At 38.3% G+C, this 18,685-nt stretch overlaps 1 protein-coding gene across 3 annotated transcripts in view; it reads right to left on the bottom strand.

Annotated features, from left to right (window-relative positions):
- Positions 1 to 1,799: 1,799 nt before the first annotated feature.
- Positions 1,800 to 18,685, bottom strand: part of LOC128689832 (zinc finger protein 271) — a 38,177-nt gene continuing 21,291 nt past the window's right edge. For 2 of the 3 annotated variants that reach the window (XM_053778326.2, XM_053778324.2), the window contains 2 exons: positions 17,884 to 18,022; positions 1,800 to 6,728 (listed from right to left, as the gene is read on the bottom strand). In XM_053778326.2, the coding sequence (XP_053634301.1) occupies positions 3,853 to 4,869 (1,017 nt within the window). In that variant the 5' untranslated portion in view covers positions 4,870 to 6,728; positions 17,884 to 18,022 and the 3' untranslated portion in view covers positions 1,800 to 3,852. The remainder of the gene's footprint in view (positions 6,729 to 17,883; positions 18,023 to 18,685) is intronic. The other variant, XM_053778328.2, reaches the window with a different exon arrangement.

Here is an 18,685-nt window from a genome sequence, read left to right as displayed (position 1 = left end):
TAGGACTTTGAACTCTGCTTGGAGACAATTGTGGCCAGATTGTGTCCAAAAGAGGAATTTTGAAGGGTTTGAAGCTGACTCTGACCCTCTGCCTGTTGTGGACTCTATTGTGGCATTGGGGAACACCCTGGGGCTGGAGGTGAATGGTGAGGATGTGGAAGAGTTGGTGGAGGACCACAGGGAAGAGCTAACCACTGAAGAGGTGGAAGAGCTTCATCTGGAACAGTATCAGACCATAGCTCAGGAACTTGCTTCAGAGAAGTAGGAAGAGGGAGTGAATGAGGTGCCTTCTTCAAAGATTAAGGAGATTTGCACCAAGTTGAATGATGTTCAAATGTTTGTGGAGAAAGTACCACCCTAAGCAAGCTGAAACAAGCCATCTTTGCAACAAGTTCAGTGACAGAACCATGTCCCATTTTAGGGAAATCTTAATTAAAGAGGCACCAGAAACAGAGAACTGTGGACAGTTATTTTGTGAGACAGGAGTCCAGTGACTCTCAAGCTGGTCCTAGTGGCATTAAAAGACAGAGAAGGGAAGTAACCCCAGAGAGGGCTTTGATACCTAAGTCCTTATGGAGGGGGATTCCCCTTCCAAACACTAACCCCAACTCCATCTCTCCTCCCTATCTTCCAGATGCCATCACCAATCTTCAATAAAGGTAAGTAAAAATGTTATTTTATAAGTTTATTTAAATTTATTAATAATTGTACACTATATATTTATTGTATGTAAAACTATAATGTAATACTATCTATAATTTTTTTTTTTTTGTGAATATTTTTGGGTTTCTGGAGTGGATTATTTGTATTTCCATTATTTCTTATGGGAAATATTGCTTCGCCTTTCAAACTTTTCGACTTTAGAACTAGCTCCTGGAACGGATTAAGTTCGAAATTTGAGGTTCCACTGTATGTTGTTATAAAAACCACTTGCCTCCACTCACTTCTATTTAACATGCTTGCTAGATGTCTAAACACCTCACACACAATAAAAATAAATGGTATAAAATACCGACACAATGGAAACAAACACATGTGCAGTTTAATGTGATCCTTTATTGACAATGCTTCGCCCACACAGTGGGCTTTTTCAAGTCACAAACAGATCTACCTGGGGTGGAAGGTACGTGAGTATTTATAGTCAGGTTCAGAATGTTGAGGTCAGGTGGAGAATGCTGCATCTGGTGATCTACCGGGTGGGGTTATAGAGTCTAAAATCTTGGGTAGCTTGGAAGGGGTATTGGATAAGTTGTGAGCAGACCTTCTGCAGTGTTCTATGTTCTTATGTGGGATAGCGATGAAGAAGTTTCTTGGCAAGTGGATCAGCTTTGTTATAGAAGCCATTGTTCTGGTTGAAATTGTTGGTTATAGAGATAAGTGATGATTCCAGGATTCTTTGGTATTGAGTGTTGTCTTCTGTGGCGATAAGTCTTGAGTTTCTGTAGTTAATTAAATGGTTGTGTGAATTGCGATGTTGTACACAGGCATTCCTTGTATCGTCAGTCCTGCTTGCGTATTGGTGTTCTGAAATATGTGTTTGGAGCTCTCTTGATGTTTCGCCCACGTATAATTTGTTGCAGTCATTACAAGGGATTATGTATACCCCTGCAGAGGATGGAAGCTTGCCCTGTCTACTACTGGTGATGTCCTTGATGGTCATGGTTGTGGAGGTAGATACTTGGAATGAGGTATTGGAAAAGATGTTGGAAACATGTTTGGCAATGGAGTTGGTGGGGAGGACTATGTATCTCTTCTCGGCAGTGTCTTCTCTGGGTGTGTTGAAGATGTTTAATGCCTGCCATCTGCAGTCTCTGATGAAGTGACGAGGATAGTGGAATTTAGAAAATACTTGTTCAATTATAGTGCATTCTTCCCCAAGGAACTCATTGCTGCAGATTCTCTTTCAACAGACTTTTGGTCTACCCATGGGCTCGCCACTCAGTGCCATCCTGGTGAACTTATACATGGAACATCTGGAAGCTGAGCGTTTCTCCACCATTATTCCTTCGACTGTCACCTGGCTCTGTTATGTTGACGACATTCTCCTCATAACTCCCAGGCACTTCGACGTTCAAGCTCTCCAAGACAAGCTCAACCAGGTCGAGCCCTCAATCCAGTTCACACTTGAAGAAGTCGACAACACTCTTCCTTTCCTTGATGTTCTTCTCTGCAAAGCTGACCATGAACTTCGTTTTAAAGTCTATCGAAAGCCAACCAACCAAAACGATCTTCTCCACTTCTACTCTCACCACAACACCAAAACTAAACGTGGTGTAATTATAGGCTTCTTCCTGCACGCACTCAGAATCTGCAGCAATGAGTTCCTTGAGGAAGAATGCACTATAATTGAACAAGTATTTTCTAAAGTCCACTATCCTCGTCACTTCATCAGAGACTGCAGACGGCAGGCATTAAACATCTTCAACACACCCAGAGAAGACACTGCCGAGAAGAGATACATAGTCCTCCCCACCAACTCCATTGCCAAACATGTTTCCAACATCTTTTCCGATACCTCATTCCAAGTATCTACCTCCACAACCACAACCATCAAGGACATCACCAGTAGTAGACAGGACAAGCTTCCATCCTCTGCAGGGGTATACATAATCCCTTGTAATGATTGCAACAAATTATACGTGGGCAAAACATCAAGAGAGCTCCAAACACGTATTTCAGAACACCAATACGCAAGCAGGACTGACGATACAAGGAATGCCTGTGTACAACATCGCAATTCACACAACCATTTAATTAACTACAGAAACTCAAGACTTATCGCCACAGAAGACAACACTCGATACTGAAGAATCCTGGAATCATCGCTTATCTCTATAACCAACATTTTCAACCAGAACAATGGCTTCTATAACATAGCTGAACCACTTGCCAAGAAACTTCTTCATCGCTATCCCACATAAGAACAGAACACTGCAGAAGGTCTGCTCACAACTTATCCAATACCCCTTCCAAGCTACCCAAGATTTTATACTCTATAACCCCACCTGGTAGATCATCAGATGCAGCATTCTCCACCTGACCTCAACATTCTGAACCTGACTATAAATACTCACGTACCTTCCACCCCAGGTAGATCTGTTTGTGACTTGAAAAAGCCCACTGTGTGGGCGAAATGTTGTCAATAAAGAAACACATTAAACTGCATATGTGTTTGTTTCCACCTCACACACACAAAACCTCCTTTACCCCTTCCCACTTACTCCAACCTTTCCTAGGATGAACCCCCATCCCACCTTCCCTCTACTACAGATTTATGTATATGCCCTCCAAGTCATCCTATTTTGTTTCATCCTCTCTAATACCTACAGATTCTCTGTATAATATTCACACCACACATTGCCCACAGACATGACATCTGCACTCCTCCAGTCTCCTTGCTGCAACATTCACAACCCATGCTACACACCCATATAAAAGAATTGGTACCACAATAATCTTATACATTTCCCTCTTTGTCTCCATGGATAACATTCTTTGTCTCCAGATGCCTCAGTGCACCACTCACCTTTATCCTCTAGTAAATTCTATGGCTCACCTCATTTTCCATAGACCCACCTGCTGCCTAATGTAGATATGTATTAATATTTTATTAATCTGAAAAAACCCAGAGGTGGCTCATCCTATTATGACAATTTCAATCATAATAATGATTTTTTTATAAATACATTCCCAAACCCTACACCAAAAGATAGCACATTGCTTCGCTGGACATATAGCATATAAAATATTAAGAGTCTTTGTTTCTGTTTTGTACAGCTTAGTATTTTAAAAGATTTGATTTTAATTAAGCATTATCCTAGACTTCTTATAAATGAATATCATTTTTCTCCTTTATGAGCTCTCATGAACCTCGTTAGATGTTATTTTTCTGAAGTCTTTTAGGCACACTGAATAATTCTGAGACTTCTGTGTCACATGAAGTCTCATGTGTTTTACAAGACATGATTTTTGCAAAAAGTCTTTCAAACACTTTGAACATTTATATATCTTTCCTGCTGTATGAATATTCATATGTCTTAATAAGTGTGATTTTTCTGAGAAGTTTTTTTGGCATTCTGAACATTGATAAGGCTTCTCTCTAGTGTGAACCTTCATATGTTGCATCAGATGTGATTTTTGTTTAAACTCTTTAGGACACTCTGAACACTGATATGGTTTCTCTCCTGTGTGAAGTTTCAAGTGTTTGATTAAATTAGATTTTTGTGAAAAAACTTTTAGACACTCTGAACACTGATATGGCTTCTCTCCTGTATGGACTCGTCTATGTTTTAAAAGATTAGATTTTTCAGAGAAATATTTTAGACACTCTGTACACTGATATGGCCTCTCCTTTGTATGCACTTTCATATGTTGAATTAAATGCGATTTTCTTGAAAAGCTTTTAAGACATACTGAACAACGATAAGGTTTCTCTTCTAAAAGTCTCGTGGGTTCTACATGACTGGATTTTTGTGAAAAGTCTTCTACACTATCAGGACACTGATAATGTTTCTCTCCTGTGTGTACTCGCATATGTTTTAAGAGATTCGATTTATCCGAGAAGTCTTTCCGACATTCTGAACACTGATAAGGTTTCTCTTTTGTATGAACTCTCATATGTCGTATCAGATGTGATTTTTGTGAAAATTCTTTCTTGCACTCTGAACATTGATACGGTTTCTCTCCTCTATGCAGCTTCATATGTTTTACGAGGCTGGATTTTTGTGAAAAATCCTTCAGACACTCTGAACACTGATGTGGTTTGTCTCCAGTATGAACTTTCCTATGTTCTCTTAGATTGGATTTCCTTGAGAAGTCTTTTAGACACACTGAACATTTATAAGGCTTCTCTCCACTGTTGACTCTCATTTTGTCTTATTAGATATATTCTATTTAAAAAGTCTCTATGATGCTAAATGTTTGTGTGTATCTTCTGCACAAACTTCTTTTGTATTGTATTAGAGATGATTTTTGTTAAGTCTTTTCAATAAAGAGAATGCTAATATAAATATATTCTTCAGTCTCAATATACAAGTTTAATCAACAGCAATATTTAGGAATTTCTAAGAAACACACACTTGTAGTGTCAGATACAGCCTTATATTTGTTCCTCTAAGTATCAAAAATAATTCAGTCCATTCTAAGTTTTCTTGAGATTACTTATAGAAATATATTTTCAAAAGACTTTCACAATAATACTGCAGTTTCTCTTCTATTTGAAATCTTGCAAATAATTTGTAAGAATTATCTTCAATCTTTGAAACATTGAGAACTGCTGTAAAATTTCTAATTTATGAAATATTATTGCAATACAGAGATAAATATACCGAATAATAATCTTCAAAACAAAAATTTTTAAAATGTTCTTTCCAGAAACCTGCTGACATATTACCTAGAAAAATTAGTAATACACAAAGTTACACTCTGCACACTAGTAAGTTAATCTAAGTTTATATGTAACAATGGTTTAACACTGAACACAGTTGCTTTTTGCAGTGAGAAAACACAGGTAATGTAATGAATATTTTAAAAAACATGGAAATTAGATGTCTATAAATTACTGAATTTATGTATGCTCATCTTCTGTTGTCTAAATACCACAACTTTTTAAGTTCTCCTCAAAAATGTTTAAACTTTTTTCAAGTGCAGACCTTGATAAAAGTGCCACAATACACTGCATGATAATGGTGCTGAAAATCAGGAATAAATTACTGAGAAAATATAATTAAAGCATCTTTTCCAATTTGAGCAAGCTGATGCAGGAATATAACAGTAAGATGACTAGTATGAACATACTCTGATGCAGGAAAATTATGCACTTAATAAAAGACAATTCTCAAGTCGTAGACAATAAGACTTCTTGAAAGCATTGTATATTACAAACTTATAAACTGGTGTATGGCAAAGCTTAATCAGTTACTTTCTTGGAAGCATAACAAAGCTTAATCAATTATTTTCCTGGGAACATGACAAAGCTTAATCAATTATTTTCCTGGGAACATGACAAAGCTTAATCAATTATTTTCATGGAAGTATGACAAAGCTTAATCAATTATTTACATTACCACAACAAGCTTGATTTTCAAAAAAATGCCAAGTTAAATACATTATATTCAGGATGCTTGTACAATAAAATATTAGTTCACTACTAATTTCTTACAATAAATTTCCTATTTTTTATAAATGTGCACATTTTCTCTAAAATTTGGTAAACATTCACGCAATAGCTGTTGGTAGTGCAGAACTATATTATTCACTGCAATTAGTAAAAATAATAATTACAATATTTCACTGAACAAAGTTACGTTAATAAAATGTTGAGGTTGTGCATGTAGCAGCCAAGATGTTGAGGTTGTGCATGTAGCAGCCAAGATGTTGAGGTTGTGTATGTAGCAGCCAAGATGTTGAGGTTGTGCATGTAGCAGCCAAGATGTTGAGGTTGTGCATGTAGCAGCCAAGATGTTGAGGTTATGCATGTAGCACCCAGGATGCTGAGGTTGTGCATGTAGTAGCCAGGATGCTGAGGTTTTCCATGTAACAGCCAGGATGTTGAGGTTGTCCTTGTAGCAGCCAGGATGTTGAGGTTGCCCTTATAAGCCAGGATGTTGAAGTAAACCTTAAGATGCTAACTGTTGACACTCAACATGTAGTCTTTATGTATCTATTGCATTTCTGCCAGTTACATGGTAGTGGCACTCCTAGCATAACTCTTCCGGCACTTGGTTCAGCTGGAAGAGGAAACAATATGAGATTAGCAAGGCTTGATGTTGGTTACAGCCAGTACGTAGTATCTTTAAGTTCTTGCTAAATTATTACTGCAAAAACACTCATCACATTTTCTAGTACATTAGAAAGCCTCACTGATAATACATATAAGAGAGACAGCAGGTCAGCACACAGACACAGTGATCAAAATATTACATTCTAGGATAATTACTCACTTTAGCAAAGGCAATTTTGCTAAAAAATTTCTTTGGGTTATGCAAATTAAAATACTATTTACAAATATTATTGAAATTCTTGTAGTAAAAATCCAGAACAAAAATGAAAAACTTGTAATTGTAAATGTACACATCAAATGGGGAGAAAAGAATCCGACAAAATGAACAATGACTACATAACATGCTATGGAAATGAAGTAAATGCCTATGAAAAATACAAAAAAAAAAAGCAATCATGCCATTCTGGGAATTTCAAATATAAGGAAATAACTCAATTTAGGTAGTAGGTTGGTAGACAGCAACCGCCCAGGGAGGTACTACCATCCTGCCAAGTGAGTGTAAAACGAAAGCCTGTAATTGTTTTACATGATGGTAGGATTGCTGGTATCCATTTTTCTGTCTCATAAACATGCAAGGTTTCAGGTACGTCTTGCTACTTCTACTTACACTTAGGTCACACTACACATACATTTTTTTTTTTTTTTTTTTTTTTTTTTTTCAACAAGTCGGCCGTCTCCCACCGAGGCAGGGTGACCCAAAAAAGAAAGAAAATCCCAAAAAAGAAAATACTTTCATCATCATTCAACACTTTCACCACACTTGCACATTATCACTGTTTTTGCAGAGGTGCTCAGAATACAACAGTCTAGAAGCATACACATAAAGATACACAACATATCCCTCCAAACTGCCAATATCCCAAACCCCTCCTTTAAAGTGCAGGCATTGTACTTCCCATTTCCAGGACTCAAGTCCGACTATATGAAAATAACCGGTTTCCCTGAATCCCTTCACTAAATATTACCCTGCTCACACTCCAACAGATCGTCAGGTCCCAAGTACCATTCGTCTCCATTCACTCCTATCTAACACGCTCACGCACGCTTGCTGGAAGTCCAAGCCCCTTACCCACAAAACCTCCTTTACCCCCTCTCTCCAACCCTTTCGAGGACGACCCCTATCCCGCCTTCCTTCCCCTATAGATTTATATGCTTTCCATGTCATTCTACTTTGATCCATTCTCTCTAAATGACCAAACCACCTCAACAACCCCTCTTCTGCCCTCTGACTAATACTTTTATTAACTCCACACCTTCTCCTAATTTCCACACTCCGAATTTTCTGCATAATATTTACACCACACATTGCCCTTAAACAGGACATCTCCACTGCCTCCAACCGTCTCCTCGCTGCTGCATTTACCACCCAAGCTTCACACCCATATAAGAGTGTTGGTACTACTATACTTTCATACATTCCCTTCTTTGCCTCCATAGATAACGTTTTTTGACTCCACATATACCTCAACGCACCACTCACCTTTTTTCCCTCATCAATTCTATGATTAACCTCATCCTTCATAAATCCATCCGCCGACACGTCAACTCCCAAGTATCTGAAAACATTCACTTCTTCCATACTCCTCCTCCCCAATTTGATATCCAATTTTTCTTTATCTAAATCATTTGACACCCTCATCACCTTACTCTTTTCTATGTTCACTTTCAACTTTCTACCTTTACACACATTCCCAAACTCATCCACTAACCTTTGCAATTTTTCTTTAGAATCTCCCATAAGCACAGTATCATCAGCAAAAAGTAACTGTGTCAATTCCCATTTTGAATTTGATTCCCCATAATTTAATCCCACCCCTCTCCCAAACACCCTAGCATTTACTTCCTTTACAACCCCATCTATAAATATATTAAACAACCATGGTGACATTACACATCCCTGTCTAAGACCTACTTTTACATACATATACAAGCATATATATACACACCCCTCTGAGTTTTCTTCTATTTTCTTACTAGTTCTTGTTCTTGTTTATTTCCTCTTACCTCCATGGGGAAGTGGAACAGAATTCTTCCTCCGTAAGCCATGCGTGTTGCAAGAGGCGACTAAAATGCCAGGAGCAAGGGGCTAGTAACCCCTTCCCCTGTATATATTACTAAATGTAAAAGGAGAAACTTTCCTTTTTCCTTTTGGGCCACCCCGCCTCGGTGGGATACGGCCGGTGTGTTGAAAGAAAGAAAGAACTCAATTAGCCAATTAGATTGAAACAGTCGATAAATAATCAGCCAAATACTTCCATTAAAACTGTATGAATAAGTGAAGGAAATACACCATTAATGCTAGACCCTGCATTCACTTGAAAAGAGGAAAAAAAATTAAATATTAACTAGTGTATCTAAATGCAAGTGATCATGTCTTTTGAGAACAAATTAAAAGTACTACATGTTGGTAAATATGACTAAAAGGGAGAAATAAATACAACACAGACAGGAGCAACTAGATTATAGGAATAAAAACATTATATTAATTTAAAGGAGTACAGTATTTCAAAGAGATTAACGAGAATAATAAATACTACAAAGAACAGACACACTAGATATGTACAGCCTCTCCTCCCTTAGCGATGTACTCGTTTACCGACAACTCATACTTACGACCAGCTCTCTGACCTGTACGCATGCTTAAATAATACATATTACAGCTGATTTCCTTTATTCTGTTTATTACAATATAAAATACACTACTGTATAAACATTTAATAAAATACTATAAATTTTATAAATGGTGCAAAGGTGACATTAAAACAATATCAAAGATGGTCAACACAAACTCACTACCATATTACTTTTATTATTTTTGTGTTTCACCCTATAACTGTCCAAATGTAGATCTACGTTTGTACATGTAGCACTCCGAAAGTAGATCTACTTTTTTTACATAAGAATGTAAAATCAAACATCTACATTTAGAGTGCTATGCATATGAACGTAGATCTATGTTTGGACAATTTAAGAGTTACCTTTGTGTATTCCTGCTACCAGATTTGCTTATCTCACACTTATCAACTGCCTTAATTCTTTAATCACCACTCTACCTCATAGTTTCAGCTGTTATTAATCACCAGAAGATCACTTTATTACTTCCTTAAAAAAGTATACATACATACTTTTTTTTTAATATTTGTACTTCACCTTATCACTTCCTTATTTTACCATTTACAATTTTCTCAGTATCTGTTGTTACAGTTTTTTTTTTTAATATCTGTTGAAAATTTTTTTTTCAACAGATATTACCATTTAACCCTTTCAGGGTCCAAGGCCCAAATCTGGAGTCACGCACCAGTGTCCAAGAATTTTCAAAAAAAAAATTTGTTATTTTTTCTTATGAAATCGTAGAGAATCTTTTTGTGAAGGTAATAAAACAAAAAGTACGAAATTTGGTGGAAAATTGACGAAATTATGCTCTCGCGAATTTTGATGTGTCAGCGATATTTACGAATCGGCGATTTTGCCGACTTTGACTCCCATTTTAGGCCAATTACATTATTCCAATCAACCAAATTCTTAGCTATTTCACTAGTATTACTTCTATTCTATCGATTGAGCACAAGAAATCGCCAAGTCAACTGTTTCAACTACAAAATAAAGTGATCGGAAATTGTTAATTTGGCCAATTTAACACAAAGTTCAAAATATTCCAATTTCAAAATAGGGTCCAGAATGAACAATGTAGGCATTCCTGGCACTAAACTAACATTTCCTCTGTTCATTAGTTATGTTTTGAGGCTTTACAAATAAATTCCATTTTGATTTTTTATTCACATAATGAATTTTTATTCACACCAAAAAATAGAAGATTTACTGTTATGCAATACTGTAATAATTGTATAAATATCATCACCATATTTGTGAATGTATATTAGACCCACCAGCTGGTGTGTATTAGACGTGTGAGGTCGTTTGTTTACTCTTGAATATCGGCAAAAATTTAACATTTCTGCTACTTTGAGCTCAGTTTCAAGCCATTTCCAGTGCTAAAACCAATCAAAATCATCTCTATTTCTGTAATATGTCTTCCATTCTATCAAATGAGACCAAGAAATCGCAAATACAACTATAAAAAACATATGAAAAAACACTGCAAAGTTGCTGTTTTAATCGAAAAATCATGATTTCATTTTTTTTCTCTCATTATACACAGTGTGCTGCAGGATCTGTTTTATGTGGTGCACACATACCACATAGATGTATTCTCTCATATCTAGGCCCAAATGTACCACTCACAGTTTATCAGAGTGAGCTGAGCTCATGGCGTAGATCTACGGTTTGGACCCTGAACGTAAAGCCGTAGATCTACGGGACGGACCCTGAAAGGGTTAAAATTTATTAATATCTCGTGTTTACCATTTTATTCTTGTATAACTACTAAAATTCACACAGCCTTCAATTTAGAACTGTGCATATTTTATTTTACACTTTATCGTAAACAACTTATATTCGATTGTAGATAATGTAGCACTAGTCATAGACTGGTGATACATTATCTACAATCTTGTCATTATAGATTATAGCATTATAGCAGATGTTGCAGGTGTATGGTGTATGAGGTAGGTTACTGAAAGAAGTGAAGAGTTTTTACGAGGATAGTGAGGCTCAAGTTAGAGTATGTAGGAAAGAGGGAAATTATTTCCCAGTAAAAGTATGCCTTAGACAAGGATGTGTGATGTCACCGTGGATGCTTAATATATTTATAGATGGGGTTGTAAGAGAAGTAAATGCGAGGGTCTTGGCAAGAGGTGTGGAGTTAAAAGATAAAGAATCGCACATAATGTGGGAGTTGTCACAGTTGCTCTTTGCTGATGACACTGTGCTCTTGGGAGATTCTGAAGAGAAGTTGCAGAGGTTGGTGGATGAATTTGGTAGAGTATGTAAAAGAAGAAAATTAAAAGTGAATACAAGAAAGAGTAAGGTTATGAGGATAAAAAGATTAGGTAATGAAAGATTGGATATCAGATTGGAGGGAGAGAGTATGGAGGAGGTGAATGTATTCAGATATTTGGGAGTGGACGTGTCAGCGGATGGATCTATGAAAGATGAGGTGAATCATAGAACTGATGAGGGGAAAAGGGTGAGCGGTGCACTTAGGAGTCTGTGGAGACAAAGACTTTGTCCTTGGAGGCAAAGAGGGGAATGTATGAGAGTATAGTTTTACCAACGCTCTTATATGGGTGTGAAGCATGGGTGATGAATGTTGCAGTGAGAAGAAGGCTGGAGGCAGTGATGCCATGTCTGAGGGCAATGTGTGGTGTGAATATAATGCAGAGAATTCGTAGTTTGGAAGTTAGGAGGAGGTGCGGGATTGCCAAAAATGTTGTCCAGAGGGCTGAGGAAGGGTTGGTGAGGTGGTTCGGACATGTAGAGAGAATGGAGCGAAACAGAATGACTTCAAGCGTGTATCAGTCTCTAGTGGAAGGAAGGCAGGGTAGGGGTCGGCCTAGGAAAGGTTGGAGGGAGGGGGTAAAGGAGGTTTTGTGTGCGAGGGGCTTGGACTTCCAGTGGGCATGCATGAGCGTGTTTGATAGGAGTGAATGGAGACAAATGGTTTTTAATACTTGACGCACTGTTGGAGTGTGAACAAAGTAACATTTATGAAGGGATTCAGGGAAACCAGCAGGCTGGACTTGAGCCCTGGAGATGGGAAGTACAGTGCCTGCACTCTGAAGGAGGGGTGTTAATGTTGCAGTTTAAAAACTGTAGTGGGTTTAGAAAGACACCAACTTGTCGGTATTTATTACCTAGGTTTATACCAAAAACTGTAGTGTAAAGCACCCTTCTGGCAAGACAGTGATGGAGTGAATGATGGTGAAAGTTTTTCTTTTTCGGGCCACCCTGCCTTGGTGGGAATCGGCCAGTGTGTTAATAAAAAAAAAAATAATTAGTTAATTCTTTAGTTCATTATATTTATTAGTTTTTACACTCTACTTAACCAACATACATTAAGTACACACTTGTCAAAACATCCCCTTATTACAGATATCATTACTGTAACTCAACACAATATAAATAATTACTAGTTAACCTAAATGCTGAATGATCACATCAACCCATATCAAACTCTATATAATCTACTTTCCAATCAAAATTTAACGGAAAGTAACTTCCTCTATTACACAGCATCACAAGTCAGCACTGTCCTAAGTGAAAGTTAAGACACTTGTGCAACATCTGGTTACCTTTATTGTAGACGTTTTGCCATCCAGTGGCTTTATCAATACAGATTCTTGGACATAAGAAGAACTATATGCAAAAGATGATGTAATCAGTCCCTCAGCCTTGGAGGTGGTGTTTAGAGCACCATGGCTGTAGAGATTCTGAAGCAGAGGCAAGGAGACTGGCGCTTATATAGGCGTCAGTGAATAGGGACGTGTAGCTGACGAGGGCATAGTCACTGGTAGGCAGAATTCCCCAGTGGAAGTACGTCCTACCCAAATTGATGGGTTAGTTGTAGTAGCCGTGAAGAAGGGCATGTAGATGTCCTCTGAACCAAGATTCCATGATGTTGCAGTGCCTGACAAGTTGTACAAGACAGGTACAGTGGACCCCCGGTTAACGATTTTAATCCGTGCAAGAGGGCTCATCGTTATGCGAAATAATCGTTATGCGAATGAATTTTCCCCATAAGAAATAATGGAAATCAAATTAATCCGTGCAAGACGCCCAAAAGTATGAAAAAAAATTTTTTTTACCACATGAAATGTTAATTTTAATACACACAAACTGAAAAAGGCATGCACAATTAAATGACACTTACTTTTATTGAAGATCTGGTGATGATTGATGGGATGGGAGGAGGGGAGAGCATTATCTTCTTACTGTTTAGAAGGGGAATCCCCTTCCATTACGACTTGAGGTAGCAAGTCCTTTTCCGGGGTTACTTCCCTTCTTCTTTTAATGCCACTAGGACCAGCTTGAGAGTCACTGGACCTCTGTCGCACAACAAATCTGTCCATAGAGCTCTGTACCTCCCGTTCCTTTACGATTTGTCTAAAATGGGCCACAACATTGTCATTGAAATAGTCACCAGCACGGCTTGCAACAGCTGTGTCAGGGTGATTTTCATCTATAAAGGTTTGCAGTTCAACCCACTGTGCACACATTTCCTTAATCTTTGAAGTAGGCACAATGGATTCCACAACTGGCATAGGCTTCTCAGGGTTAGCCCCAAACCCTTCAAAATCTTTCTTAATTTCCATACTAATTCTCACCCTTTTTACCACAGAGTTGGCACTAGAAGCTTTCTTGGGGCCCATGGTCACTTATTTTCCAGAAACAGCACCGAAAACACTGTAATAATACGAAATATTCCGAGTGTATGCTTGGATGTTACCGCGGAGGCTGGCTGGTAAACAATGGGACGGCCGGCACATGTGAGGCTGGCTGAGGGCACATTGGACGCGTCTCGGACGAAAATCGGTAAGCGGGTTTTTAATCGGTATGCGCGGCAAAAATTTTGCGATAAAAGTAATCGGTATGCGGAAAAATCGCTATGTGATGCCATCGTTATGCGGGGGTCCACTGTATACAATACCGACAAGATGAAAGTTAAGACACTTGTACAACATCTGGTTATCTTTATTGTAGACGTTTTGCCATCCAGTGGCTTTATCAATACAGATTCTTGGACATAATAAGAAAACAGAAGAACTATACACAAAAGATGAGGTAATCAGTCCCTCAGCCTTGGAGGTGGTGTTTAGAGCACCATGGTTGTAGAGATTCTGAAGCAGAGGCAAGGAGATTGGCGCTTATATAGGCGTCAGTGAATAGGGATGTGTAGCAGACGAGGGCATAGTCACTGGTAGGCAGGATTCCCTAGTGGAAGTAGGTCCTACCCAAATTGATGGGTTATTATGTCCAAGAATCTGTATTGATAAGCCACTGGATGGCAAAACATCTACAATAAAGATAACCAGATGTTGCACAAGTGTCTTAACTTTCATCTTGTCGGTATTGTATACCTGTCTTGCACAACTGTCCTAAGTAATGCCAGTAATATTACAGTACAAGGACACAAGTGCACCTAATGTGACATTTTATTGTGGCAACATTTTGCTCCCCAGGAGCTTTATCAAGCTGTTACAAACAATACATGGACACAGAGGGTATATATAGGTTCAAAGTGAGGTGCAATACTAGTGGTAGTAGTAGTAGCAGTAGTAACATAAGTTGTAAGAGTAGTAGTAATACAATACGGTAGAACAATCAACTTGCACGAGTAAAAGCTTATAAAAGCTATGACTTGGGTAACATAAAAATAGGTTAGACAAATATTTCTGTTAGTGGGTGGATCTGAGAAGGTCTGTTCCTTCTCTGTTGTGTTCTTGTGTAGCAGAGAGTACATGATGGCAGGGGTTTACTGTTTTGAGGAGGATTTTTGCTAATACTTCAGAGATGATGAAGCTGCCTTTATTTTGCTTGTGTTAGAAACAGTGATTAATGATGATTCAAGGCATTTACGTCTGCGGAAATTTGGCTCTCTGATTACTAGTAGGGCATCGTTGAATTTCATGAGGTGATTGGTGGAATTCCGGTACTTTCCTATATCCTTTCTAAATCTAAATTTATCTAATTTGAATCCATTATTGTGGGTTCTCTCTTGGAGGGATATCCTCAAAACCTTATTTATATCCCCTTTGTTAATACCCATCTTCCACTTATATACTTCCATCATGTCTCCCCTCATTCTTTGTCTTACAAGTGAATGTAGTTTAAGAGTCTTCAATCTTTTTTCATATGGAAGATTTCTAATGCTATGTATTAATTCTGTCATTCTACAATGAGTGTTTTCTAATGAATTTATGTCTAATCTGTAATATGGAGACCAGAACTGAGCTGCATAATCTAGGTGATGCCTTACTAATGATGTATAAAGCTGCAGTATAACCTCTGCACTTCTGTTGCTTACACTTCTTGATATAAATCCCAGTAATCTGTTTGCCTTATTACTTATTGCTGTCTTAATTAAGTTTGCTGCATACCATAACCCCAAAGTCCTATTCACCCGAGCTTCAGAACCTTGCATTTATATACATTGAACTGCATCTACCATTTTTCTGACCAGATATTGAGTTTGTCTAAATCCTCCTGATGTTGTAGTGGCCAGGCTTAGGCTTGGTTACAAGTACTTCTGGCAGTTTGGGAGACACACAGATGATGATCAAACCAAATGTAAATTATGTGATCAGGCATATGGTCACTGTCTTGAACACTATGTGCTTAATTGTCCACCTATTGAGGAATACAGAGACAGACAGTATAATAACCTGTGACATGTCAAGATATCTTATTAATGAAAATAAGATACCAGATATACTAAGCAAATTTCCTAAATTTGCTTGTAACAGATAAGTGAACTATAGATATGTAGATATAAATCTATATGAATTCCTGTTAACCCTTTGGGGCCTAGTTCCTGGGCCTTTTGTGTATCCATATGCTCTTGTGCTACCGTCCACAGGATGGATATGGGGTGCACAATAAACTAGCCACTTCAGTGGCAAAATCTCTTAAAAAATCTCTAAAAATCTGCTTCTTGTCCATGAGCCAAGACTTGATCCATGAGAGCACTTTTTCCCCAATGCCATGAGCTGCCACTTTCTTTAACAGTCTTTGGTGTGGTACTCTATCAAAAGCCTTACTAAAGTCAAAATAAACAATATCAAATTCTTTATGGTGATCAACACCCTCAAAAGCTTTACTGAAGAAGGTTCAGAAATTAGTTAGACAGGAACGGCCTCTCGTGAATCCATCCTGAGTATCATTAATCAAATTATGCTTTTCAAGATGGCTTCTTATAATATCAGCTTTAACTGACTCTAGTAATCTGCCTACAATTGAGGTCAGGCTTATTGGTAACAACTTGTCCCTTGTTTAAAAATAGGAATTATATTAGCCATCTTCCACATATCAGACACTATACAGTGTAACCTCGTTTTTCGGCCATAATCCGTTCCAGAAGGTCGGCCTAAATTCCAAGCAATATTTCCCATAAGAATTAATGTAAATACAATTAATCCATTCCAGACACCCAAAATTATTCACAAAAAATACATTTTCAAAGATTAATTATAGATTTACAAACACAAAACAATGAGAACTAAATAAATAAATTAAGAACATTTAAATCCCTATTACATACCTTTATTGAAGACTCTTGTTGGCTTATGGAAGACAGGGAGGAGGAGAGAGGGAAGACTGATTATTGTTTGGAAGGGGAATCCCCCTCCATAAGGACTTCAGGTATCAAAGCCCTCTCTGGGGTTATTTCCCTCCCTGCCTGCTACACTCCCTGCATGCCTGCTATACTCCCTACATCCCTTCCATACTCCCTGGTTTCCCTGCTACAATCCCTGCCTCCCTGCTACACTCCCTCCCTCAATGCTACACTCCCTGCCTGCCTGCTACACTCCCTGCCTCCCTTCCACACTGTTTCCCTGCTAGACTCCCTGCTACACTCCCTCCTCCCATGCTACACTCCCTGCATGCCTGCTACATTCCCTGCATGCCTGCTACACTTCCTGCATGCCTGCTACACTCCCTGCATGCCTGCTACACTTCCTGCATGCCTGCTACACTTCCTGCATGCCTGCTACACTTCCTGCATGCCTGCTATACTCCCTGCATGCCTGCTACACTCCCTGCATGCCTGCTACACTTCCTGCATGCCTGCTACACTCCCTGCATGCCTGCTACACTCCCTGAATGCCTGCTACACTCCCTGCATGTCTGCTACACTCCCTGCATGCCTGCTACACTCCCTGCATGCAATACTAACTTTCTTGATTTCTACTTTCTTTGCCAGGATGGAAGTGATTGTTGATTTGGATTTCCCATACATCCTGGCAAGTTCTAGCACTCGAACATCACTCTCATATTTTTCAATAACTTCTTTATTAAATTCCATTGTGTTTCTCACTTTCTTTACCAAAGGGATGGCACTCTGAACTTTCTTTGGGCCCATTGTGGCTTATTTCACAGTCGTACTTAATAAAGAAGCACAAAAACCAATGGATTTTACGGAAATGTTTGGATGAGTGCGTGGAGTATATGCTCAGTCACCGAGAGACACAGGGAGACTGTCTCACCTATACAGTGGCATCCCGGCGGGAGGCGGGCTGATGTATCTAATATGGCCAATATGCGGAGCAAAATTTCTCCTGAATAACTGGCCAAATACGAATCAATTGATAAACACAGCAGCCAAAAAACAAGGTTCCACTGTACCTGTTTGAAGAGATAAATTAAAAATATTAGTTAATGGTTCACAGAGTTCCATTCTGCATTCCTTAAGAACCACTGAAAAAAGCTCATCAGGATCTGGCGATTTATTTTGTTTCAGTTAGTCTACTTGTTTCATAACCATTTCGCTAGTGGCTGTGATATTACATAATTTATCTTCAGGCCCACTATAAAATTAATTACTGGGATATTGTTAGTGTCTTCCTGCATGAAAACTGAGAGAAAATAATTATTAATAATTGAGCACATTTCATTCTCCTTGTCGGTAAGATGCCCAGAGTTATTTTTAAGAGGACCTATCTTATCTCTAACTTTTATTCTATAAATCTGGAAAAAACCTTTTGGGTTATTTTTCAAATCTCTAGCAACTTTAATTTCGTGGTCCCGTTAAGCTTTTCTTATTCCCTTTTCAACGTCGCTTTTAATGTCAATATATTGATTCATAAGATGACCCTCACCTCTTTAGATGTGCCTATAAATTCCTCTCTTCTGCCTTAAAAGATATTTGAGCCTATTATTCATCCATTTTGAGTCATTTCTATTCGATCTAATTTCTTTACACGGGATAAACATTCTTTGGGCAGCACGTATAGTGTTTAGAAAGCTGTCATATTGATAGCTCTCTTCGTTACCCAAGTCAATAGATGA

Source organism: Cherax quadricarinatus, chromosome 22 (genome assembly GCF_038502225.1).
Source record: "Cherax quadricarinatus isolate ZL_2023a chromosome 22, ASM3850222v1, whole genome shotgun sequence".
In the NCBI taxonomy this organism is placed as follows: Eukaryota; Metazoa; Arthropoda; class Malacostraca; order Decapoda; family Parastacidae; genus Cherax; species Cherax quadricarinatus.
This window is presented reverse-complemented; position numbering and strand designations above follow the sequence as displayed.